The sequence below is a fragment of the Penaeus japonicus genome, unplaced genomic scaffold, assembly GCF_977035675.1.
Source record: "Penaeus japonicus unplaced genomic scaffold, GWHDUDI00000001_assembly GWHDUDI00000018, whole genome shotgun sequence".
In the NCBI taxonomy this organism is placed as follows: Eukaryota; Metazoa; Arthropoda; class Malacostraca; order Decapoda; family Penaeidae; genus Penaeus; species Penaeus japonicus.
In genome coordinates this window covers 16559113-16585717 of record NW_028234420.1, presented here as the reverse complement: position 1 = coordinate 16585717, position 26605 = coordinate 16559113, and the positions used below count along the sequence as shown (strand labels likewise).

The window sequence follows — 26605 nt, the reverse complement described above, 5'->3', positions numbered from 1 at the left end:
AATACAATGATTGTGATTATCATCTTTATTGGGACCCCATAATTAGTCAGAGACAAAAATATCGTTTTAACTGAGTGGAGTTTCATATTTGTTTATTACTACGAGAAAATTGAGTTATATGCCTATACAAAATGCACTTCATGTTTATTAAGATGAATCAAATGAAAGTATAAAATAAATGAAATAGTGTGGAGTAAGCAAGAGTAATAATCATACTAATAGTATTATGATTATAATGTTTATGGTGATGATAACAGTAGTGACATTTGTTGCAACGAAAATAATTATATTTCATAATGATAATCTTTCCTCTTTCACAATTATCGTTATGTGTGTTTTGATTATTGGTAAAAAAAATGTTATTATTACCTTCATTAAAATTATCATTATTGTTATTGTCAGTTTTATTATTGTTATTATTACTAATATCAGCATCATTACTACTATCATCATTATCATTTCAGTTATATTTATTATCATTATTACCAATATCATTATCATCATCATCACCATTTTCATTATTATGACGATGAGGATTATTATTATTGTCATTATCATCGTTAGAAGTAGTATCAACAGTATAATAATCATTATCATTTTATCATTACTGATATCATTGTTCTCATCCCAATTACTATCATTATCATCATAGTTATCATCAGTGTTATTAATGTTACTTTCAGGGACATACCTTAGTAGGTAGATTTCTACTGTTGATTGCAGAAATTTGCAAACAGAAAGAACATTCGATCTTCTTATCCTCCTCCTCCTTATCATCATCATCACCATCACCACCATCACCACAACCACCATCATCATCATCACCACCACCATCAGCATCACCATCGCCACCATAATTATCACCACAACCACCACCATCATTATCACCATAGTCTTCATAATAATGACATCAAAACATCATACCACATATTCTCCCACTATTACTCTATTCTTCTCTTACTAGAGTCATTCATGGGAAATAATATGATGAAAGAACTTTACGCTACGCTCTGCAAAAAAACTTTCTCACTATAAAAACGAAGCAATGTTGATATTTATATCGATCTCCTCAAGGCAATGAATTATCTTTTCATTCTTCTAAGATTAATAGTTTCAAAAGATCAGTAAATTCGATAGAAATTCCTTGGTGGATTAATAATTTGAGATCGTTTGTGTAAATGAAGTTGAAAATGCGTGTGTTTATGATGATGATTATGATGGTGGTGATGATAGTGATGGTGATGGTGATGATAATAATAATCACAAGGACCATGGTTATAAACTAGCAACAATAAAGATAATCATAATAAGAGCAGGAAAGGATGATGATAACAATGATGATAATAAAAGCATTTCGCTTGTTATCAATAATGACTTTAATTACTATTGTTATCATCGTTATCGCGTTTATTGCTGTTACTGTTCTTTGTTATTCTCATCATCATCATTAATACTGCTATTTCTTTTAATGCAAGCTTCTTTACTATCTTCACTATTATTGCCATAATTACCATCATTAATAGTAAAGGCATCACTATCCCAATAACTATTACTTTAATTGTCATAATTACATACGTCAATACTATCATTATTACCAACTTACCAATATCCAAACGATGCTAACGCCATTATCATTAACTAAGATTCATTCGGTTCATTGTGTAAATAGAAGATGTAAATAAAGGTACATGTAATGACTAATGATAGTAACTATTTCACAGGTTCGTTCGTGTAAATTTTCCCTCATTTTCTGTCATTTTTCCTTTCGTTTTTTTTTTTTTTTCTTCTTCTTCTTCTTCTTTTACGAACAAAATGTCGGCAGCCTAAAACACTTGACAAATAAGGACTAACATTTCTTGTTATTATCATTATCAACATCATTATTGATAACATTATGATTATCATTATTGTTGTTATTATTATCATTATCATTATTATTACGCTGATGATGATTGTTATTGATATTATCATTATCATAATCATTACCATTAGTATTATCATTATCATCATTATATTACTACTGTAATTATCATTATCATTTACTACTACCATTGCTACTGGTTCTGCTACTACTACTACTACTAATATTACTACTACTATCACTACTACTACTAGTTCAACTACTACTATCAATACAATACAAAAAAATAAAGGAAAAAGAAAATCACATAACTGTAATTCATCGCGCCAAAAGCAGCAGCCGAAGCGATCAGTCACGCACTCGTCTCCTCAAATGAATTTCTTGTCACTTATTCATTCACGAGGAGAATAACTGTGATTCGTCTCCCAGCAATTTCTCTCTATGCAACTGTCACTGCAGGCTATGATCTATCACTGGGGTTTATAAGTCATCATTTTTTTTTTCTTTTTTTTTTTTTCTGTCTCGCTCTCCTTTTTTTCTGGTTTTGAGCGTCGTTTTCTTTTTTCCTTTTTTTGTTCTGTTTTGTTCTGTTTGTTCCTTTCTTTTGTTTGTTTTGTTTATCCCTTTTTTGTCTGTCTGTTTCTCTCTCTTTCCCTCACACACCCCCTCTCTCGCTCTCTCCATTTCCCCTTTCCCTCTTCCTTTTTTATACATATATATTTCTCTCCTTCTCACCCCCTTCCTTTCACTCACAGAACACCCATCCATCTCACTCATTCCACGCAACCAAAGCAACGTTTCTCATCAACTCAGCTGTTCGGCCGCAAACGTTTCTCCTCATTGACCACCATCGCTAAAAGTCACGTGGTCGTTTTCACTCGCCTGACCACAACACTGTCTTTTTTTTGGGAATGCGTGTTATAAGACATGGGTTGGGTGCTGTAAGGATATTTTTTGTATTATTATCTTATTTATGTGTTTATTTGTTTATTTATTTTTTATTTTGGTCTTGAACGAGGTCGATGGGTGATTAATTAGGTAAATTGGGTGGTTTGGTAGGATGATTGTAATAGTAAGAGTTTATTAATAATAAAGTAATAATGACATAAAGGTAATTACATATTGAAATTATATAATACAGATGATAAGAAATTATAAAAATGAAATAGAAACATCATACAAATATAATAAAAGGAAAATAACAATATTGATGACAACAATGGTGGTTATTATCATTAGTGTTTCCTAATAATTACTATAATTACATTTTGTTGTTATTACCACTGTCATAATCTTAATAAATAGTTTTGTAACAAGATTCTAATATTTTGATTAAGATGATCTTTGTTTTTGTTTTGATTTTCTTACTCAGATGCAGGTGTGTAGTAATACTTCGCATTTTTTTCTTAATTGTTAATGGAATAGTTTAGTTTTTTCTTCATTTTTATTCTTTTGTAAATTGAAGACAATAATATAACAAACAAACAAAAAATCATTTTAACCTTTTTTCATCTTGCTGTTTTATCCAATTATATTCATCATTGTTCTTTTTTTACATTTGAAGCAGAAGTAGAGATGAGGAAAAGAGAGAGAGAGAGAGAGAGAGAAAGATAGAGAGAGAGAGAGGAGAGAGAGAAAGAGAGAAAAGAGAGAGTGAGAGAGAGAAATAGAGAGGAGAGAGAGAGAGAGAGAGAGAGAGAGAGAGAGAGAGAGAGAGAGAGAGAGAGAGAGAGAGAGAGAGAGAGAGAGAGAGAGAGAGAGAGAATTAGAAGAGGAAGGAAGAAAGAATTGAAAGAGAATGAGACTGTAAAGAGGGGAATGGGGCGGGGGCGGTGAAGGGGAGAAAGAAACGGAAAGAAAGGAAAACGACAAAGAATGGGGAAAGTTATAAAAAAAGAGAGAAGACGCGGAGAAGAAAGATGAAAAGAAAGAAAGAAAAAAGAAACGAAGAGAAAACCAAAGGAAAAAGGTAAAAATAATTACAAGAATTATATAACTGATTATAACGATAATAATAATAATAATGATAGCAATAATAATGATGATAATACTAATGAAAACAACAATGATAATCAACAAGAAATATGAAAAACAAAAACAAAGGATACCTGATGGAACAGGGGGAAGAGGGGGAGGAAGGGGGGGAGTAAAAGAGAGAGAGGAGGGGAGGCGACGCAAAATTTAGTGATCAATGCCCCTTTTACGTTAGCCTCCATTAATCCAACAATCAATAGGCACTTTCCGTCCTCGGCCATCGGGTAGAATCCTCGAGGTTAGCTACTCCTGCTACTCTCGCTACTCTTGTTTTTTGCTACTCCCGCTACTCTCGCTACTTTTGTTTTTTGCTACTCCCGCTACTCTCGCTACTTCTGTTTTTTGCTACTCCCGCTACTCTCGCTACTTTTGTTTTTTGCTATTCCCGCTACTCTTGTTTTTTTGCTACTCCCGCTACTCGTGAAAAACCCTTGTTACTCCTAATTCTCGGGGTTCTTACTACTCTCGCTACTCTAACTATTCTTACTACTCTCGCTACTCCAACTACTCCTATTACTCTCACTGTTCTTGCTACTCCCGCTACTCCTGAAGCTCTCGGTACACCTACGTCTCTCGCTGTTCTTGCTACTCCTACCGTTCTCGCTGTTATTGCTACTACAACTATTCTTGCTACTCCGACTACTCCCACTACTTGTACAACTCTTGATACTCTCGTCACACTTACTCCAACTACACCTACAGCTACTCCAACTACTCACTCACTCACTCGGTCCTCGTCTATCAAGAGCTCGCAAGCCAAGCCTATAATCATTCATAATCCGTCAGTAACACACATATATATATATATATATATATATATATATATATATATATATATATATATATATATGGTATATACACATGAATATAGATATATGATTTACATAAATGCCTATATACATAAATATATATATATATACTTTTACATATATATATACATACATATATATATATATATATATATATATATATATATATCTATATATTTATATATATATGTAAAAATATTTATATACAAATATGTATATATATATATGTATGTGTGTGTGTGTGTGTGTGTGTATGTGTGTGTGTGTGTGGTATATGTATACACGGACACACACACACACACTATATATATATATATATACACACACATATATATATATATATATATATATATATATATATATATATATATATATATATATATATATACATACACACAAGTATTTATGCGTGTATATTGTATCTCCTCTCCTCTTCCTCCTTCATTTAATACCTTTGTATTGTTCATCGTGTATTTCCATCCTCTCCCCCGAATTGCCTCTTTCGATGTTTCTTTTTTCCTTCTCTCGGTCTCTCATTACCATCCTATCAATAACAGTCACCACTTCAACCACAATAATCTCAAATAAACCACAAAATAATTAACAACAACCAACTCACGGACCACTAACAAAGAGCCTGAGAACCTCAACCGACTCCATGAACTACCATCAGTTATTTGGTATATGTAAAATAATCTAAAAAACATTATAGTTCGACAAAACCGGGAACAAATATGGGAATCATTAACAACTATTTCACGAACCACTGACAATGAGTTACTGACCGTCGCATGAACTTCCAATAATCACACTCTGAAATGCTGACAATTACCATGTAGGTCATTAATAACTACCAACTGCGTCATCAGTAACTAACATTAAGTATCACAGGAAGTGTCAGTAAATACTGTGAGCTATAGACGCTATGTATAGATTAATTATTTCGGTGAAAATAACCTGTCCTTATAGAGCTGTTTTGAGTAATACAAATATTAAACTATACAATCTAGAGAATTTGAATTCATATCTACAAATATTACCAAAACACTGATTTACACTCATGGTTCTAGTAATTGTGGTTTAAATTCCTTAGCAAACGTGCATCCGTACATTTTTGTCTCCTCTTTCTCCCAATCCACTTGACCTAAGATGACACACACTGACCGTTTTCCTTGACTGACCCAGTTTCTAAAGTCATCTTACGGAAAGCTCCTTCACACTTATATTTGCAATTTCTTTCGACTTTCGACCGAGGAAAGAGTGAGAAGATATTATTCAGATAAACCTGACTTTACAATAACAACAACATCAAACAAGGAAGAGAGAGAGATAAGTAAAAGAAAATACTTTTTCTTTTATTCACCAGCACTTCCGTGTCTGGACACCGCGCCTGAACCCTGTTGCTCCATTGGCACGATCATTATTTAAATTAATGATATCGGAAGGACTTTATCAAACAATGGTGTTTGCAAAGCGCTGAAAAAGGTCATACGAGCGAGCAGAGGGGAGACATATTAGTAATGTCCAGGATCCAGTGATACTAAACGTTTGCCATAAATTACGCGAGGTGTTGTAGCCATAATGTTTCGTATATCAAAATTTCAAACACTCATTTCGCAGCATACTGTTTTTTTTTTTTTTTTTTTTTTTTTTTTCGAAGTTACGTAGTCAAAATGCAAGTGAAAAGAGAAGATAATTCCCATTCATGTTGTCACTTATTAACTTTTGTAAAATTAACATATGAAAAAAAAGAATAATCGCATGGAAAATATTCTTATTCATGTATGATAAAAAAATGCAATTAAAAAAACAGTTAAAAAACGGAGAGATTTATTCTTATTTACGTTTAAAAAAAAAATAATAATAATAATTCACACTCACCTCTATCTAGTAACATGCTAAAAACAACAACAAGAGCAGCAGCAACGGGCAAAGATTATTCCTATTCACGTTTGACTACTACTTGAAAATCCATACGAAGGCCCTTTGTACCGTAGCTGCAAGACCTGGCCGGCGCAGGTCTGTCCGCTAGTAAGAGACACCACCAACAGATGGCACGCAACTGTCAGTCTTGTCACTGAGCGTGTGGCGGGAGGATGTACGCGCGGAGCCTCTTGTAAATACCTCTAAATACCAATGGTTAGTGGCTTGGGCTAAATGGTTTGTCATGTCCTCCGGTAGTTCGGAGGATAGCGATGCTCTCCGTGCCGAAAGTGCCTCGCGGGGGGAACAGGAGGGCGAAACAAGAGGCAGGTTGTGTGTGTCGTCTGCTACCCAGCTGATGGCTATGGTGTTTACATTCACTCGGACTCTTTCGTGTCGGGAAAAAGCCTCCGACGTTGACTGGAGCTCCGGCGGTGTGTCCATTTCTTCCGAGATGATGGAGGAGAGCGTGGGCGAATGTGTGTTTCTTAGTTGGCTTATTTCACGGACAGGGAAGAATTAAGGGGAAGGAAATTACGCGACAGCGCCTTCTAGCTCTGGCCATCGCACCTTTTGTATTTTATTTTATTTTTATTATTATTTTTTTAATTTTTGATTTGATTTCATTTTTTTGAAGAAACTCGGTCGGCTGAATTGCATGTCGTGTGACTTGACTGGCATTGCAACAAGATTAAAAGGAAAATGCATATGGATAAATAGGAAAACCAGTTCCGGGATCTTAAGAATTCAAGGAAGGATATTTATTCAGATATAATTTTGATGGATCGTTCTTATAACATTTCTCCTCGAGAACGGACTCCGAACGACTATCGACCAGTCTTACTATAGGAATGCCAGTGTCGTACCCTTGCGTGACTTGGGTAATCGTGTCAGCTTTCGGCAACATTTGTGTATCAAAGGCTGTGGCGTCTGTCGGTTGGGATTGACAAGGAAGGGGTCTGCGCGCGTGTGTGTTTTAGTTACTAATTTTATGTCTTCCTTTCGACTTTGGATTGGTGTGCATTTGCGGCATGCGTGTCTTATTTTCCGGTGTGTCCTTTGCATGTAATTAGACTAGAGAATGATGGGTAATTCGCAAGGTTTTATGATGTGCGTAGACCCACCCGCTGCTCTTCTGCCACTGCCATCATCGCGGTATCCTAGTTCAGGTGCAAACGTCCCTGGTAATGATGGTACCTGAGCTTCCTGTCCCCTCCCTCCCCCCCTCCCCCCTCCTTCCCTCCTCTTGCCTCCCCTGACCTGGTACCTGAGCTTCCTGTCCCCTTCCCCCCCTCCTTCCCTCCTCTCGCCTCCCCTGACCTCCCTTTCCCAGGGACACCCTAACCTGGAGTTATTTTTGTAGATCCTGATGGCTGTCGTCCTCCCTTCACCTTTCCACCCTTCTTCACTCTCCGTTTACTATACACGCAAGCATAATTGCAGTATTCCTTAGGTATAATTCACTCCTATTATATGATTAAGAGTTTTCTTATCGGGAATGTAATGTTCTTCACACTCTTATCGGTGTGAAAACGCGTTATCAAAAGCCTTATCATATAGACTTTAGGTGCAGTGTGCGTCTCGAGTTATAAAAATAGAAGCTGTTGTAAACTCTGGATCTCGCATAACAGGTTAGGGTCACCCTTTGAGACCGATAGTTGTAGACTGTCACTGTTTCTCTCTCTCTCTCTCTCTCTCTCTCTCTCTCTCTCTCTCTCTCTCTCTCTCTCTCTCTCTCTCTCTCTCATAACAGGTTAGGGTCACCCTTTGAGACCGATAGTTGTAGACTGTCACTGTTTCTCTCTCTCTCTCTCTCCCCCTTTCTCTCTCTCTCTCTCTCTCCCCCTTTCTCTCTCTCCCTCCCCCTCCCTCTCTCTCTCACTCTCTCTCCCTCCCTCTCTCTCTCATAACAGGTTAGGGTCACCCTTTGAGACCGATAGTTGTAGACCGTGACTGTTTCTCTCTCTCTCTCTCCCTTTCTCTCTCTCTTTCTCCCTTTCTCTCTCTCTTCCCCCCCCCCTCTCTCTCTCTCTCTCTCTCTCTCTCTCTCTCTCTCTCTCTCTCTCTCTCTCTCTCTCTCTCTCTCTCTCTCTCTCTCTCTCTCTCTCTCTCTCCCTCCCTCTCTCTCTCTCCCTCCCTCCCTCATCTCATTTTCTCTGAATTTATCTATAGATATACAGACAGACAAAATGCAAACAGACAAGCGGACACGCAACACATATGGCTAGGCAACAGACAAGCAAACACAGACAGAAGACAGCAGACAGACAAACAAGCAGAGAGGCAGACAAACAGGCAGACTGTCTCTCTACAGGCAGACAGAGACTGAGACTGAGCTTAAAGGTTTAAGAGTCAAGCCTGCCTTTCAAATCGGCTTCGGTACAAAAATATTTAGGAGTGCACATAAATTATTCACGAGTTGGTATTTATGTATCGGAAAGGTTTCTTCAGTTTTTTTTTTTTTTTTTTAATGTTTACTGTGTTTGGTTTCGATTCTTAACTTCCCAGACTCTCTCTCTCTCTCTCTCTCTCTCTCTCTCTCTCTCTCTCTCTCTCTCTCTCTCTCTCTCTCTCTCTCTCTCTCTCTCTCTCCTGTCGCTCTCTTTCTCTTTTTCTTCTCTCTCTCTCTCCCCCTCTCTCTCCCTCACCCTATCCCTCTATCCATTTATATTTCTTTCTCTCTCTCTCTCTCTCTCTCTCTCTCTCTCTCTCTCTCTCTCTCTCTCTCTCTCTCTCTCCCTCTCTCTCTCCCTCACCCTATCCCTCTCTCCATTTATATTTCTTTTCCTCCTCCCATGCAGCTTTTCCTTCTTTCCCTCACTTCCTCCTTACTTCTTTCCTTTTCAATTTTTCTTTTTTTCCTTCCTCCTTCATTACTTCCATTCATCATCTATCTCTCTTCCTTCTATCCCACCCATCCTACTTTTCTACCCTCCTTCCTTCCATTCTTTCGTATAAGGGTTAAAGAATAAAACAATAAAAGAAAAGAAAAAGGAACGCGAATCAACATAGATGTTGACAACGGACGATAAAAAAAAAAAAACGGAACAAACAAAATTGATAAAACTGGAGATGGAGGAAACTGATGACAACGGAAGATCAGATGAAAGTTTCTTGATGACTTTTTATTGGTTTATCATCATCTATTACTCTTATTATTTCCCCGTAGAAAAAGAGAAAGCGTGTGATTAGCGTGTTATGATGAATGAAGTCAAGGTTTTAATAAAATTGGGAAAAGCAAGAATGGAGGAGAAAAGGCTATTGGAGGAGAAGGAAGAGAAATGGAGGAAGATAAGAAAATTGACAATAATAAAGAATTGGAGAGCAAGGAAAAGAAAACGATGGAGGAAGAGACGGATTGATGACTGCAAGGAATAGCAGGAAAACAAACATACAAAAAAAAAAAAAAAAAAAAAAGAGAGGATAATAATAGTGATAATAGCAACAAACGATGATTATAATAACCACAATGATAATCAGACGTAATTAAAATAAAACGGAAGAAGAAAGGGATAGCAAGAAGAACACACTTTAAAGAAAGACAGAGATAGAAGAAGAGGAAGCACGAAAGAGAGAAAGCAAGAAAACGCCTAGAAAAGTGTTGAAAGAGAGAGGAAGAGGAAGCACGAAAGAGAGAAAGCAAGAAAACGCCTAGAAAAGTGTCGAAAGAGAGAGATAAAAGAAGAGGAAGAGGAAACAAAAGAGAGAAAGCAAGAATACGCCTAGAAAAGTGTCGAAAGAGAGAGATAGAGGAAGAGGAAACAGGAAAGAGAGAAAGCAAGAAAACGCCTAGAAAAGTGTCGAAAGAGGAACGGTGTTCCATGGCCCTAGAGGGAGTCGCCTTCTGCTTGCTTGAGAGCGCCCGGGTTATCCGTGCTTCTTTAAACTCAACCACAGTAACTTCGAAGAGGAGTTGGGGGGCGCGGGGAGGAGAGGGGGGATGTTCCTGGTTTCTAGACCCTCCCCCCCTCCGTCTCCTTCCTTGTTCCGTCTCTGTCCCTTCTTTCCCTTTTTTTTTTTTTTTTTGTCCCGTCTTCGTCTTCCTTCTTTTTTTTCTTGTTCTCTTGTTTCGTCTCTGTGTCTTCCTATTTCATTTTCGTCTCCGTCTCTCCCTTTTCTCCTCTTTCGTCTCCTTTTCTTCTTGTTTTGTCTTTACCTATTCCTCCTCCTCATTATCTTTTGTCTCCTTCTCCTCCTTCCACTTGTACCACTTTTGGACGTCATCTCCTTGTGAGATGTAGGTGATTATTCCTTTTTTTTCTTTATTCCTCGCCATCTCTACCTCTTCCTTCTCCTCTTTCGCAAAATGCACCCCACGGTTTCTTTCTTTTTTCTTTCTACTGGTCCTCTTTCTCTTCCTCCACTTCCGTCTTTTCATTTAAGAAGTCGGTGATCTTATCCCCCCCATATGATTATGATTTGTTTATTTATTAATTGCAATATTAGAAGCTGATTCTGGGTACGAAGAGACTACTGTCAGACCTTGTTATTAATTCTAGCTCTTGGAAGACTTTTGTATATGATTATGTGTGCGCGTGCATATTTATGCGTGTACTTTTTTTTTTCTTTTTTTCTTTTTTGCATACATTTAAATTCACTTCTTGCAGTTTTCTGCACTACTGTCATTTGTTTTCTTTGACACTGCTCTTATTCTTAGCCGAACTTTAAAGGGTATTCCCGGAATAATCTCTCTCTCTCTCTCTACACACACACACACACACACACACACACACACACACACACACACACACACATATATATATATATATATATACATATATACATATATATAATATATATATATATATATATATATATATAATATATATATATATATATATATATATATATATATATATACGCATGTGAATGTGTGCGTGCACGAGTTTGTGTGTTCATGTGTGTGTGCATGTGTTTTATATGCAGAACCGCAGGGGAATGGGACTTTTTAGCCTAATAAACAGAGATTCTTATTTAGTTTACAACAGTTGCAACATGCCATTTTTTTTACCAGATATATAAAGAGATTCAGTATATACCTTACCACAATTGCAACAGGAAATGTGAAGGGAAATTACATGTTTTGTACTAAATGTTGTGGATCAACATAAGCCAAAAATTCCATCTTGGAATTTGGTTTGTATTTGAATTTGGAAAGGGATTTGTTGTCGTTGTTATTTATGTTTTTCTTTTTTTTTTTATAGATTTTTAAAAAGTGATACTTTTTTTGGGGTGGGGGATACGGATGGAGTATTCTTCAGATAAGATAGTGATTTTGATAAGTTAATACAGATATTTAGGTTATATATGCTTCAGCAATTTTTTTCCCTTGCAATATGGCAATATTTTTGGATTAGCCAGTAAATTTCTTACGAAAATTGAATATCTTCCATACGTCGTGAACGAATGTAGGATGAAAAAAAAATTATATATATATTAGTTTAAAAAGAACCCGAAGCTATTGTATCATTGTTACTTGTTGCTAATTTGATCAATGTTGCAAGAAGCAATAAGATTATCACAAGCTTGGGGAGGGGATGTAATTGAATCTTTTTATCTAAATTCAAGTGGCCTCTCACCTGTGGAGGAGATAGTTTTTACAAGACCGTGGTCAATTTCGAAAGATTGGAAGAAAGAGAAAGAGAAAGAAAAAAACAAAAACAAAGAATATAAGAAAGAAGGGAATATTTATAGAGAAAAAATCCTCCCCCCCCTTCTTCCTTCACAAGAAAATGGTTGTGGAAAGTTGGTTTGTAAACTTTTGTTTGTAAGGGTGCCTTAGTTGTAATATTGTGATTATTTTTTATTTATTATTTTTTTGTTTTGTTTTGTTTTAGACTAGAAATTTTGTACATAAACTAGCGTAAGTGTAAGAGTGATCAGGAGTGAAATTGTGCGAAGGAAAAAGAGAGCAGTCAAATGATGAAAGTGAGAAGAGTCGAAAGGAGGAAAAGGTGTGAAAGAGAGAAATTGTGTAATTTGTATGTGTATGTGATAGAAAGAGGAAGGCAGTGAAAATAAGAATGAAGGAAGGGAGTGAAAGCAAGAGCAGGAAGAGAAAAGTGTGAGTGTGAATAGCGGAGAGAGAGAGGTGAAGGGTGAAGGAGAGAGACATCGAACAGAGACAAAGTGAAAGTGACAATGAAATAGTGAGAGTGAAAGTGTACACACGTGCTATACTCTCCCTCTCTCTCTCTTTCTCCCTCTGCCTCTATCTCACTTTCTCTCTCTATCTCCCTTCCTCCCTCCCTCCCTCCCTTCTTTTCTCCCTCTCCCTTTCCCCCACTTTTTCTCTCTCCCTCTCTCCTTATCTCTCTCTCCATCCTTACCACCTTCCCAGAAAGGTGGAAGTAGAGAGTCATACATAACACAGGCTGACATTATTCGTTAAGCCGCTGGTCTAGCGACTTGGTGAATGAGTGTGCCGCGGGAGAGCCGATGCGTTCGTGCGTGCAGTGCAATGCATACTGAGGGAGAAATGCCCAAGAGGGGAGAACGTAGGCCTTGCCTGTATGTTTTTTGTTTTTGTTTTTGTTTTTTGTTTTCATTTTGGTTTTGATATGTTTGTTGTTGTAGTTATAGCTATTATTAATGTTATTGTTATCATTAATAAGATATGATAGTGTATAGGCAAGCCTGTCTCTATCTCTCTTGCCCTTTCTCTCCCCTTTAATATCTTCCTCACCCTCCCTCCCACTCTCCTTTTTCCCCTCCTACCCCTTCCTCCCTCTGTTCTTCCTTCCACTGCTTCTCTTTCCTTTTCTCGCCCCTCACTCTTTTTCTTCCCGTTCCCCCTCTCCCATTCTCCCAACCCCTCCTAAACTCCCTCTCTCCCCTTTCCCCCTCCCTCCCCCTCCCCTTCCCCTTCCCTCCTCTCCCCCCTCACTCTCATTCCCTTCCTCATCAGTGTGCATTTGCGTAGCCTGTAGTGAAACCGGCAAGCATTTTAGAACAGCTAATAATACTTCGGACTTTCAGCTGGAGGCCTTAATATACGACATACGCTTCAGTTCTGAAGGACGGCTACTGATGGGGAGGGAAATTATTAATCGTGTGTGTGTTGTTTCTTTGATTTGTTTCTGTAGGTTGGGATATGTGCTCTCTCTCTCTATATATATACATATACATACATATATATATATATATATATATATATATATATATATATATATATATATATGTATACATATATATATACACGTATATGTATATATAATATATATATACGTATATTTAAGTGTATATATAAATATATACATATATATACATATATGTACATATATATATATATATATATATATATATATATATATATATACGTATACGTATATATATGCGTATATATACGTATATGTATACGTATATATATATAAATATTATATATATACATATACATATACGTATACTATACATATATATATATACATATATATGTATGCATGTATATATATGTATATATATATGTATATATATGTACATATATATGTATATATATGTATATATATATATGTATACATACATACTGCATACCATATGTTTCTGTATGTGTTAAGGATAGGGTTTGAGTATGGTTGGGGTGGGGGTATGATAGGTTGAGGGGTTACATTGTGGGGAGGTTGGGGGGAGGGGTGTTACGGGATATGGCTACTATCATTGGATTAGAAGGAATGAGAAAGAGTGACAGACACACGGACTGGCATGTAGAAGCAGTGCCAAACAGACAGACAGACATAGGGATCAAGTGAGAGGCACTGGCAGATAGATAGATAGATAGACACGGTGTGTGGGGGTTGGGGGTTGAGGAGACAGCGCACACGTGATAGATAAAGAGAAAGCAAGATATCGCTTATACTTCACGCGCAGTATAAAAGCAGTGAAAGCATAACACCAGAGAGACTGGCAAGCTGGTCCAGTCAGAGAAAGCAAGCAAGAACGAAAGCGGAACGTATACAGCCAATTGCTTTTGCTATTTACTTTGTAGCCCCCGTCAGTCGGTCATGCATAGCCGCGGATTGTCATGCAAAATGGGAGGGAGGGGGACAGAGGGGGAGGGTGCTAGGGCGGAAGGAGCGAGATGGGGAGGGGAAGAGGGATATAGAGGGGGGAAGGGGAATGGCAGGCAGGGCGAGAGAGGTAGATGGGGAGGGGGGGAATTGATAAAGAGGGGGATGGGGAGGGAGAGAGAGAGGAAGAGCAAGGGATCAATGTTGTTGAGGTTTTAAGGTTCGGGAATGTTGTTGCAAACGGCAGATGGAATGGGCGGGAGGGTGGAGAGAAAAGGTCAGTGAGAAAAGGTCTCTCTCTCTCTTTATATATATATATATATATATATATATATATATATATATATATATTAAGATGACCATACGCCTCTTGTTCCTTATATAAATCGGATATTGATTTTCCTTGAATGCATGTATCTATGCATGTGTAAACACACACATATACATATATATATATATATATATATATATATATATATATATATATATATATAAATATATATATATATATATACATATACATACACACACATACACACACACACAACATACATACATACATACATACACACACATATACACACATACACATACATACACACACACACATACACACACAGACACACATATATATATATTTATACACACATTTATACATAAGCTACAGTAAGAGATTAGAGAAGAAAATAGAAAGCTTTATGAAAAAAAGAAAACTAGTGCGAGAGAGAGAGAGAGTAGACAGGCAGGGAAAGGAAACATGGATCTTGATATGAGAGAGGGAGGGAGAGGGAGAGATAGGAAGGTGGTGTGTGTGTGTGGAGGGAGGGGGGGGGGGCAGTAGAGAAGGCCGGAATCGACATCTGATTGATTGAACGATGGTGATATAGTGATGGAAGGGACGAGTGGCTTTCGAAGGCTTGAGAGCGAAGGGTGGAAGGAGGGAAGTCGTGAGAGGCAGAGGGAAGGAGGAAGAGGAAGGAAGAGGAGAGAGAAGGCGATTGCAGAGGGAGTAGGAGGAGATGGAGGGGAGGCTGGGAGGGAGGAGGGGGAAAGTGAAGGTGGAGGAGAGGGGAGGTAGGGGGGATGTTAATTCAGGGCTCGGGATCACAGCGAACGGACGTCGGGATGAAAGGGGGGGGGGCGGGGGGAGGGAGCTATTGGCTGGACGGTGAGTTTAGTGCCTCGTGATGAACTTGAAGGAAGAGGAATAAAGGAAAAGAAGGGGAAATGAGAGAGAGAGAGAATATGAGAATGAATGGACAGAGTGAAGGTGGGTGGGAGAAAGAGAGTGAGAGAATATTAGAATAAATGGACAAAGGCAGAGAGAGAGAGAGAAAGAGAGAGAGAGAGATAATGAGAGATTATGAGAATAAATGGACAGAGGGAGGGTGGGTGAGAGAGAGAATATGAGAATAAATGGACAGAAGGAGGGTGGATGAGAGAGAGAGAATGAATATGAGAAGGAGAATGAATGGACAGAGTAGATATGAAATAAATATTTAGTTGAATAAAAAAATAAAAATAAAACAATACCGAGAGGGAGAGGGAGATAAAGGAATAATAAGAAATAGAATTGAACTGAACTGAAGAAAAACTATCGACATGATGGGATGAAATAAATATGAAGTAGATATTTAATTAAATAGAAAAATTGAAGAAAAACGGTACCGTAAACTGTCAGTAAAGAGAAAACGGGTGATACAAACAGTAAACCTGCCCATTCATGATCTGATTTAATGAATGGGACAATTTTTGTATCCACACCTGACCTTTGTTCACTTTGTGGCTGGGAATGCACCTGTGTGTAGTGTGTATTTTAGTATCGTCCTAGTATAGTAGTTTCTATATTTTTATGCTTTTATGTTTGCGTTTTGGGTTTGAATGCGCGCGTGTGTGCGTATGTTTGTGCTTGTATGCGTATATGTTTGTGTGTTTATGCTTGAGCAGGTGTTTAAGCACGTACATATTTGTGCGTGTTATGTGCTTGTATGTATTTGTTTATGCTTTACGTGTTTGTGTGTGTGTGTGTAAGAGAGAGAGAGTTTGTGTGTGTGTACGTGCGTGTATAAGCGTGTATGTAATGCAAGCGGATGTGGCGGGTGGAAAATAACACAACACTACCCGCAGAAGGTCCATCACCCTGACCTACTGGGAACACCCCCATCTCCCCTATGCCTCGCTTCTCCCAACCACCTCCCACTTACCCTCATGCTCCCATCCCCACTTCTCTCGGTATTTGAAACCGCCCCTCCCTCTCCCTCTCCCTCTCCCTCTCCCTCTCCCCGCGGACGGAATCAAGAGTACGGTGTGTCATGCCCTGCTCTTCGCCGGCCTTGTGGATTGACGTGCGGTGGATGAGGCTTAGGATCTACTAAGAAACTGATGCAGGCAGGTAGATAGACAGACGTGCAGACGGACGGGTTGACAGACAGATGAATGGAGTGATTGACTGATTGACTGTCGAAGGGATGGACAGACTTACGAAAAGGTGGACGTATTAAACAAGCTGACAAACTGACTGATAGACAGGACAGAAAGATATTCAGCCAGGCTAGCCGGTCAGCTCAAAATGTCGACTATCCTCTCACCGACATAGACAACGAAAGTTGACAGATCGACAGCACGTTAAAACTTCACTCATTAAAACTTTTAACAATCCCGTCAGTCAGCACTTAAAATCAAGCCCTCCCCCCTCCCTCCCTCCCTTCCACTCACTTGCTACCTCCTCCTCCCCTCCCTCCTTCCCTCCCTTCCACTCACTTGCTACCTCCCTTCTTCCCTCCCTTCCACTCACTTGTTACCTCCTCCCCCTCCCTCCCTTCCACTCACTTGCTACCTCCTCCCTCCCCCCTCCCTCCCTTCCTTCCACTCGCTTGTTACCTCCTCCCCCTCCCTCTCTTCCACTCACTTGCTACCTTCCCCCCCCCCTCCCTCCCTTCCATTCACTTACTACCTCCTCCCTCCCTCCTTCCCTCCCTCTCTTCCACTCACTTGCTACCTTCTCCCCCCCTCCCTCCCTTCCATTCACTTGCTACCTCCTCCCCCCCTCCATTCCTCCCTCCCTTCCACTTATTTGCTACTTCCCTCCCCCCTTCCCTACCTTCCACTCTCTATATCCCCCACCCTCCCTCCCTTCCACTCACTCACTATCCCCCCCCCCTCCTATATCCCGCTTCCTCCTTTACTAATGGTGTATATTATGCTCTATAAGGGGCTTGTGTAAGACTAGTTCATTTAGGAGACTATTTTCTTTCTGAAATGTAATTTGGATAGAAATACGGATAATGCGGAGGTAAAATAGCATCCTCATTTCTCTCAATTGAAAAACATTGTTGTTTTTCATTCATTTTTGTGTATGCGGACGCTTACTGTGTTTTGGTGTAAGTATTGTCTGAGTGTATGATATTGTTTGTTTATGTATGAATGCAATCGTGCGCGTGTGTGTTAGAGAGAGAGAGAGAGAGAATGAATAAATAAATAAATAGAGAAAGGAAGAGACAGTAAGATCAAGGAAACTAAAACAAAAAGTAACCCAGAGAAAAGCATAGCAATCGAAAGTGAAAAAAAAACGAGAGAAAGATAGCGAAACACGTGAGAGAAAGAAAGACTCTCACAAGGGCACAGCGCAGAAGCAAGAGATCCCAGGCAGGAAGGACCAACGTGTCTACCAATTCAATACGGGACAATAATCCTTTTGAGAGAGGGAGTAGGAGAGAGAGAGAGAGAGACCAGCACTGTGTCGGGTACAATAAGCCTGGTCTCAATGACAGTACTGTTGAGGGAGAGAAAGAGGTGAGGTGAGGCAGGAGGTAGGTTAAGTGAGCAAGGAGGTAGGTAAGCAAGTTGAAGGAGAGAAAGAGGTGACGTAGTAAAAGAAGGTTGGGTGAGTAAGTTGATTAGTCCTGTTGAGGGAGAGAAAGAGATGAGACAAAAGATGGTTGAGTAAGTAGGAAGGTAGGTTAGGTAAGTAAGTAGGTAGATAAGGAATTCGATTGTAATATAAGTAGGCACTAAGCAGGGACGAAGATAAATAAATAACTTAGAAATAGGTAATCAGGTAGGTAATACTTATTCAGTAGGCAATAGGTATTTTGATGACTAATTAGCAGGCTGCGTAGGTAAGTGGATACGTTGTTGAATTATTAAAACGATAGGTAATTAAACTGTTTAATTAATCCACAGCTTAGTGATCAACTCAAGGCCTGAAAAAAAATATATATTAGAGCTAACAGATAGATATACCGTCGACATGTGAATGGTTTGTGTCCCCTGATATAAACTGGTTTGAGAGGAGAAAGGAATAGGTCAGAGGAGAGAGAAAATGGTAGATGAAGCGAGGGAAGAAGAAGAAAACATAACAAACAAAAGTCAAAGGAAGAGTGAAGGTCGAGCGGAAAAATAAATGGAAAGTAATTGAAGGAAGTTGAAAATGAACAAGGAGGAGAACGTGGTTGAAGAAAAGATTAAGAAGACGAAAGAATGAGGAAGAGGGAAAATAGATGGAAAGAAGAATAAGACTATGAGAAAATGACAAGAGAAAACAAGACGAAAGAATGAGGAAGAGGGAAAATAAATGGAAAGGAGAATAAGACTATGAGGAAATGGCAAGAGAAAACATTAACAAAGAGGGAATAACGGAAAGAATCATATGACCATAAAGAGAAAATGGTAGGAGAAACGTGGGAACAACAACAAACAACGGAAGAGGGAAAATAGAACGCAAAATAAGTAGTAGGAGAAATAGGGGAAGAATGATAAAATAAAGAGCGTAAAAAGAGAAAGAGGGAAGAACGGAAAAGAAAAAAAAACAAGTATAGATAAAAGAATGAACGAAGGAAAAAAAAACAAAAACGGAAGAACGAAAATAATAGGAGACTTGAGAGAAAAGAAAAGAGATAATGGAACGGAAAATAATTGGAAAGGAAGTGTGGGAAGTGGGGAGTGAGGGGATATCCCCTCAGTAAGGAGGAAGTGAGGGGAAGGTTAATAGGGCTGGCGTAAAGGAAGGTCGGGTGAGGTAGGACGGGGATCAGGGTATAAAGCCTCATTCTTTCTCCTCTTCCTCTTTCTCATTTTTTTTTTCGCCTGATTCGTTGTGTTATTTTTTTTCTTTCTACTCAAACTCCACTTTCTTTTTCTTCATCTTCATCTTTTTCCTCTTCTTTTTTTTCCTCTCTCTCCTTCCCTCTCTTCCTTCTCTTCTTACTCCTCTCTCTCCTCTCGACCTCATTTTTTTCTCTCCTTCCCTCTCTCTCCATCTCTTTCTCCTTCTCCCATCCACTCCCCTCCCCCTATCCCCTCCTACTCCAACCGCTTATTTTCCTTCTCAATCCATTCCCTTCCTCCTACCCCCTCCCCCTCCCCCTCCCCCACTTCCTATATTATTTTTAAAAATGTGTAGTTGCTGGGAACGCGTGCAATTGCATAGGGACCATTTAGGGGAGCGATTCATAGGATTGGGAAATCAGGAATTTTAATCTATTGAAAAACATCAACAGTGAAATGGACACTTTTTTTTAGTAGGGAATTAATAGGAAAGTTTGGGCTAAATGATAGCTGACGAGGCTGTTAGTAGTACAGAAAGGTCACGTTTTGTTGAAAAAAATGTATCATTTCCAGATTGATTTTGCGTGGGTTTCCTCTTTTATTAGAATTCAATAACAACACAGTATGTCTGCCATTTCCTATTGCATACTAGAGTATGTATACACGATGAGTAAAATCATATATGTGAATATAAAACGCACATATATACACCCATACACAACCCCCACACACACCTACCCTCCCCCTCCCATATATATATATATATGTATATGTATATATACATATATATGTATATATATATATATATATATATATATATATATATATATATATATATATATATACATATACATATACATATATACACACACACGCACGTCACAACAACCCATACACAACCCATACACGCACACGCAAATGCACACACATACACACACACACACACACACACACACACACACACACACACACACACACACACACACACACACACACACACACACACACCCCCCCATACACACACACACACACACACACACACACACTCCCCCCCCCCCATATACACACACACACACACGCTCCCCCCCCCATACACACACACACACACACACACACACACACACACACACACACACACACACACACACACACACACACACACACACGTCTCCGTTCCGTTAAAATGACTCACAAGAATATTGCAAGCGGCGAATGTAGGATTGACGGGAGAGGAGGGGAGGGGGGGAGGAGGAAGGTTGAGGGGGAGGGGTGTGCAAGGTTAAGGGGAAGGGTGTGTGTGTGGGGGGGGAGGGGGGTAAGAGATGGAGGTCATACCGACACACAAGGTTTGACTGGCCTCTATGCTCCTTGTTTTTAAGGACGATTTTTACTTGCGTTTTAGAGTTGCCATTTACCGTTTTCTGTTTTTTTTTACTTCTTTTTTCTTTTTTTTCCTCTCTCTCTCTCTCTCTCTATCTTTTATAGTCTCATGTGCTTTACAAGCATTTTTTCTTAAATATCCATCTGTGTGTTCTTTCGCGTTTTTATTTTCGAATTACTAACGTATTTGTTTGACTTTTCTCTCCCGCTGTTTCTTCATGTCTTCATGCTCGATCCGCGGATGATGTTAAGAGAATATAGTAGTGAGTAATATTAATGAATTCAAGCATTTATTCATTCACTCCATCACGTCTCTATCTTGTCATTCGTATGTGTATCCATTCATTCATATATCCTTTCATTCATTCATCCATCCATCCATCCATTCATCCATCTATCCATGCATCTTTCCATTCATTCATCTTTTCATTCATTCATTCATCCTTTCATTCCATTTATTCATTCATTCATAGATCCATCAGTTCATTCGTTCACTTGTTCATCCACCCAGTCACCATACCTTTCAACCATCCATCCATCCATCCATCCATTTATTTATCTCTTCATTCATGCATTCATTCATCCATCTATTTATCCATCTATCCATCTATCCACCACCCACCTAACTATCTCTACCCATCCATCCACCCATCCATCCATCCATCAATTCCGCTCATTTCTATCGTAACGATTTCCCGCCGTTACATTATGCTTTTCCCGCCCCTCCTTTCCTCTTCCTTCCCCCTCAGTTCACTCCATTTTCTCTTCATTTACCTCGTCTCCCTTTTATTCCCAGTTCTTTCCCCTTTTCCTTCCCCATATTCCCCCCCCCCCCAATTCCCCTTCCTTCCCTCCCTCACCTACTTCTCTCTCAATCCCTCTCTTCCCTCCATTTTCTTTCTATCCCCCTCCCCTCCTCCGATCCCTATTCTCTCCTTCCCTTTTTTTTCCTCCGCACACCCGTTTCCCTTCCGCAATCCCACCCTCTTCCGCTCCATTTCCCATTCCTTTTCCCCTTCTCCCTCTTCCTCTCTTTCACCTTTTCTCTCCCCCTCCTCAACCCCTTTCCCTTCCCCTTCTCCTCCCTCTCCCTCCCCTTTCATTCCCTCTTTCCCTTCCCACTTCCCCCTTCTCCCAGCCACTACAATCACCCACTCTTCCCAAACTTCCCCTTCCCCCTCCACTTCCCCTTCCCCCTCCACTTTCCCTCCCCTTCCCCCTTCTCCCAGCCACTCCACTCCACCCACCCTTCCCTCCTCCCCTTCCCCCTTCTCTCAGCCACTCCACCCACCCTTCCCTTCCCCTCCTCCCCCTCCCCCTCCCCCTCCCCCTCCCCCTCCCACAACCCGTTAATACAAGGTGGATTCCGTAACCCCAAAGAAACAAGGCTTTTTCCTGTTAACGGGGAAGGAACAAGCTCGCTACCGGACTTGGCGAACAATCAGCTGATGTGTTGCAGTGCATTCGTTAGTAGGCTAGGTTAAGCGTGTGTGTGTGTGTGTGTGTGTGTGTGTGTGTGTGTGTGTGTGTGTGTGTGTGTGTGTGTGTGTGTGTGTGTGTGTGTGTGTGTGTGTGTGTGCATGCGTGCGCGCTTATGCGCTTGTGTGTGATGTTTACACATACACGGGCATCCTTACGTATTCTCTAATACGCACACCGACGCATACATGCGCGCACGCATGCACAAATACACACACACACACACACACACACGCAGACAAACAGACAAACAAACAAGCAAACATTTGGTCGGGGTCTCGGGGTGTCAAGGCGAGTGAAACTTTTTTTTTTTCTCTTTCGTATTTTTTTTTCTCTTCTCGTTTCCTCCGCGCCGTTTTACCTGGCCGGAAGTGACGTCATTGACCCTAATTAGATGCGAACTTGCATTGTTGCTTCTTGGTGCTGGCTGGGGATCAGGATGTCTTTGTTTGTGGTTGTCGTTGTTCGAGATTTTTTTTCCTTGTTGCTGATTTGTTGTTGTTGTTTGTTAATTTCTTGTCGTTGTTGCCAAGTTGTTGGCGTTGTTTTTTATTTGTTTTCGTTGTTCTTGCTGCAGATTCATTGTTATTACTGATTGTTCTTGTTTGTCTTTGCTAAACTATTCTTGTTAATTTGTTATTTTTCATCTTACTAATTTGTTATTTACCACGTTGACTTGCTTTTGTTATTTGTCTTGCTCATTTTCCTTTCTTTTTCTGATTATGTTGCTGTTTCCGACCTTTCATTATTGTCGTTCTTTGTCTCACCCTTCATGCTATTAACCTTTCTGTTTATCAATCCATCTATTTATACCTTCTGATCGGAAGGGGTATAGGGAATAGAAAGGGGGGGGAGGGGGGTAAAAGTCAGACAGACTTGTAGACGTATATGTCGAGACGAGACAAGGCAGATTGACGGATAGATGGAGGCGGGCAGACTGGTAGATGAATCAAGTGAAAAAGACAGGTAGAGTAATCGATAAATCGAGACAAGGTAGACTGGTGAATGAATGGAGGCAGGCAGACTGATGAATGAGACTCAGGCAGACTGAATCAAGTCAGAGAGGCAGACTGATAGAAGCATCAATACAGGCACACTGATAGATGCATCGAATCAAGCAGACTGAATTGAGACAGACAGGTAGACTGAGACACGCATAAAAGAAAATGACAAAAAGATACTCAGTGAAATAGTCAGTAATGCCAGATGCTCCGGCATGCAGGCAGGGAGACAAGCAAGCAGACAGGCAGGCAGGCAGACTAGCAGGAATTCTGGTAAGCAAGAAAGAAGGGAGGCAAACAGGCGGACAGACAAATTATACAAGCAAGCAGGCGTGTAGGCAGGCATGCAGGTATGCTAGTAGGAAGTAAATCCATCAAGCAGGCAAGCAACCATGCAGATATGCAAGCAGGCAAGCCAAACGGACAAGCAGTCATGCAAGCAGACCTGATTAAAGCACAGAAACACTGATTATTCTTACGAAGACAGACAAACAGACATACAGGCTGGCAGGCAGGCAGACAGACGGACTGGTAAACAGGCAGACAGACAGACAGACAAACAGGCAGACAGACAGACAAACACAGACAAACAGGCAGACAGACAGACAGTAGTTAGCCCTAACGAGAGGATGGCTGTCTGTGCCTCAGATGCCCGGGTGAATAAGTAGGAAGCATCAAAGGGCGATCAAGCCGGGGGAAGCGGGACCAAAATGACCCTTATGTTCATAACGCCTTCCTCAGTCCCGAATTACCAAGTAATTGCTATGGTAAAGAATTCAGAAGCTTTGTGTGTTGGTTCTCAAGGGTGGGTATGAAGGGGGGTGGGGTAGGGGGTAGGGAGGTTGGTTGTTGGGGTTGGGAGGAGGAGGGGGTTAGGGGGGTTAGGGAGGGGACGGATTCAGTGGGACTGAGGAAGGGGAGGGGAGGGAGGGGGGAGGGGGGAGGAGAGAGTAAGGAAGGGGATGGGAGAGTAAGGAAAGGGAAGAAGATAGGATGGGATGGTGGGGAAGAAGAAAGAAAGGGGAGGGAGGAGAAGGGAGGGTTTGAGAGAGGAGGGGAACAAGATGAGAGATGTATCGTGTACGAGGAAGATAAGAAGGAGGAGAAAGGGGGAGGGGGATGAGAAAAGGGAAGGTTGGGGGAGGGGGAACATTGCGATGCGAGTGCCTGTGTATATGTGTTTGTGTATGTGTGTCTATGTTTTTTTTTTCATGTATTTACTCAGTAATATTTATATTTCTGTCTGCTTTCTTGACCTCCCTTTGTCAGAATGAGAGAAAGAGAGAGACAAACAGAGGCTAGGAGAAAGAGACAGCGGCTGAGAAAAAGAGTGAGAAAAAGGTCACGGCGCGGAAATAGTAAACCATCACAAGAACAACAAGACAACAAAGAGGCAGGCACCCCTCCTCCCCCTACCCTTCCTCTCCCTCTCGGCCCTTTCTCCCTTAAACGCTTGACACTGTACCCTCATTCTCCCTATCCCTCTCTCACCCTTAGCACCTCGCCCCACTCGGCCTAGCCTCCCCCCTCCCCCCCTTTGACCTCGGGGTGTAATGAGTCCTGAAAGGGCAGGGTGTGCGACGGGCAGGTGTGGAGGAGGATAGTGGTTGCGTCATGCAGGCACGCCGTCACCAGCTGTTGCCTGTTTATATGTCTGTCTGTCTCTCTTTTTTCCCCCGTTAAACTAGGGTCTTTTTTTGGGTTGTTTTTTTCTTCTTTTACATCTGTGGTTTAGCGTTATGGTTTATTATTACATCACGTCCGTTGGCGTCCTTTTTCTGTTTTTTTTTTCTTCTTCTTTCTTTATTTTTCGAACACGACGGAAACCGCGAGCTGCTGGGTGTGTGACCCGCATCTTTGGAACTAACGGGACGCTCCGCTGTTTATTTTCTTGTATTTTTTAAACATATTATTTCATCGGCATGGTTTTTTTTATGTATTATATATATATATATATATATATATATATATATATATGTGTGTGTGTGTGTGTGTGTGTGTGTGTGTGTGTGTGTGTGTGTGTGTGTGTGTGTGTGTGTGTGTGTGTGTGTTGAGGGACTGGTGTCTAGTATGAATGCAAAGTGTGTTGTGTCAGCCAGTGCTTGGTGGCCACCTAACGCCCTCCCTTTCCCTCCTTCGCCAGACGTGGGTAGGCTGTTCCCCCTGGATGTGGGATGGAGGACACGGAGGTAGGGGCGACGCCTGTCACCACCGCCACCACCATCACCACCGCCAGCATAGCCTCTGCCAGCACCAGCACCTACTCCAGCGCCACTACTAGTGTTGGCCGGCACCTCTGCCACCGCAAACATCACCTCCGCTGCCGCTTGCACCACCTCCGCTGCCACCACCGTTGTCAGAGCAGCCACCGCCGCCGCCGCCGCCGCCGACGTGCCCGCGTATGCACCGGGGGGATTAGCATCAGACGAGGACGTCCGCGGGGCCCGACACGCAGCAGCCGAGGCGCGGAGACGAGAGACGCGAGGCCTGTCTCCCGAGTGAGGAGATCCCGCGTGTGAAACCTTCCGCGGCCACGCTTTCTTACCCGTGAACGACTTGCCCCTCCCCCCTCCCTCCCTCCTACCCCACTCCTTATACTAGTCCTAGACCCCCCTTTACCCTCCCCTCCCCCCTATCCCCTCTAGCCCTCCCCCCTCTTGCCTCCCGCGCCCTCGCAACGTTACCTTCCTCTGCCGGAAAGGCTGTGGGTCGGCATCGCCTCCTCTGGATCACGTGACCCCGTGGTTCGATTCAGTGACGTGTGCACCATACTTTGTGACGTCATTGCCTAGATTCGTGGGTGGCGATTGGCCATGTGATGTGACGTCACCCTTTGAGTCCAGTGACGTGATTGGCCCCTATTTGGCCTGTGGCATTCACCTGAAAAAACGTGATTTGATTGGCTTTGTTGTATAACGCCTTCCGTGCAGTGATAGTGTGATACTTGTGGTTTACAGATCTCTTGGGGAAAAATAGGTGTAAATATTCATTCCAATTATTTATTATCACTATTTTCCGTGTAAAGTGCATATATAGTGCATAGGCCAAATATCCCCGGAAGTTATAAAA

The 26605-nt window shown here is 40.8% G+C and overlaps 1 protein-coding gene across 1 annotated transcript; it reads left to right on the top strand.

Annotated features, from left to right (window-relative positions):
• The first annotated feature begins 6771 nt into the window (after positions 1-6771).
• Positions 6772-26202, top strand: LOC147469896 (uncharacterized). The gene is made up of 2 exons (XM_086546676.1): positions 6772-6843; positions 25680-26202. The coding sequence occupies exon 2, from the start codon at positions 25711-25713 to the stop codon at positions 26053-26055; it is 345 nt and encodes a 114-aa protein (XP_086402802.1). The 5' UTR covers positions 6772-6843; positions 25680-25710; the 3' UTR covers positions 26056-26202.
• The last annotated feature ends 403 nt before the right edge of the window (positions 26203-26605 follow it).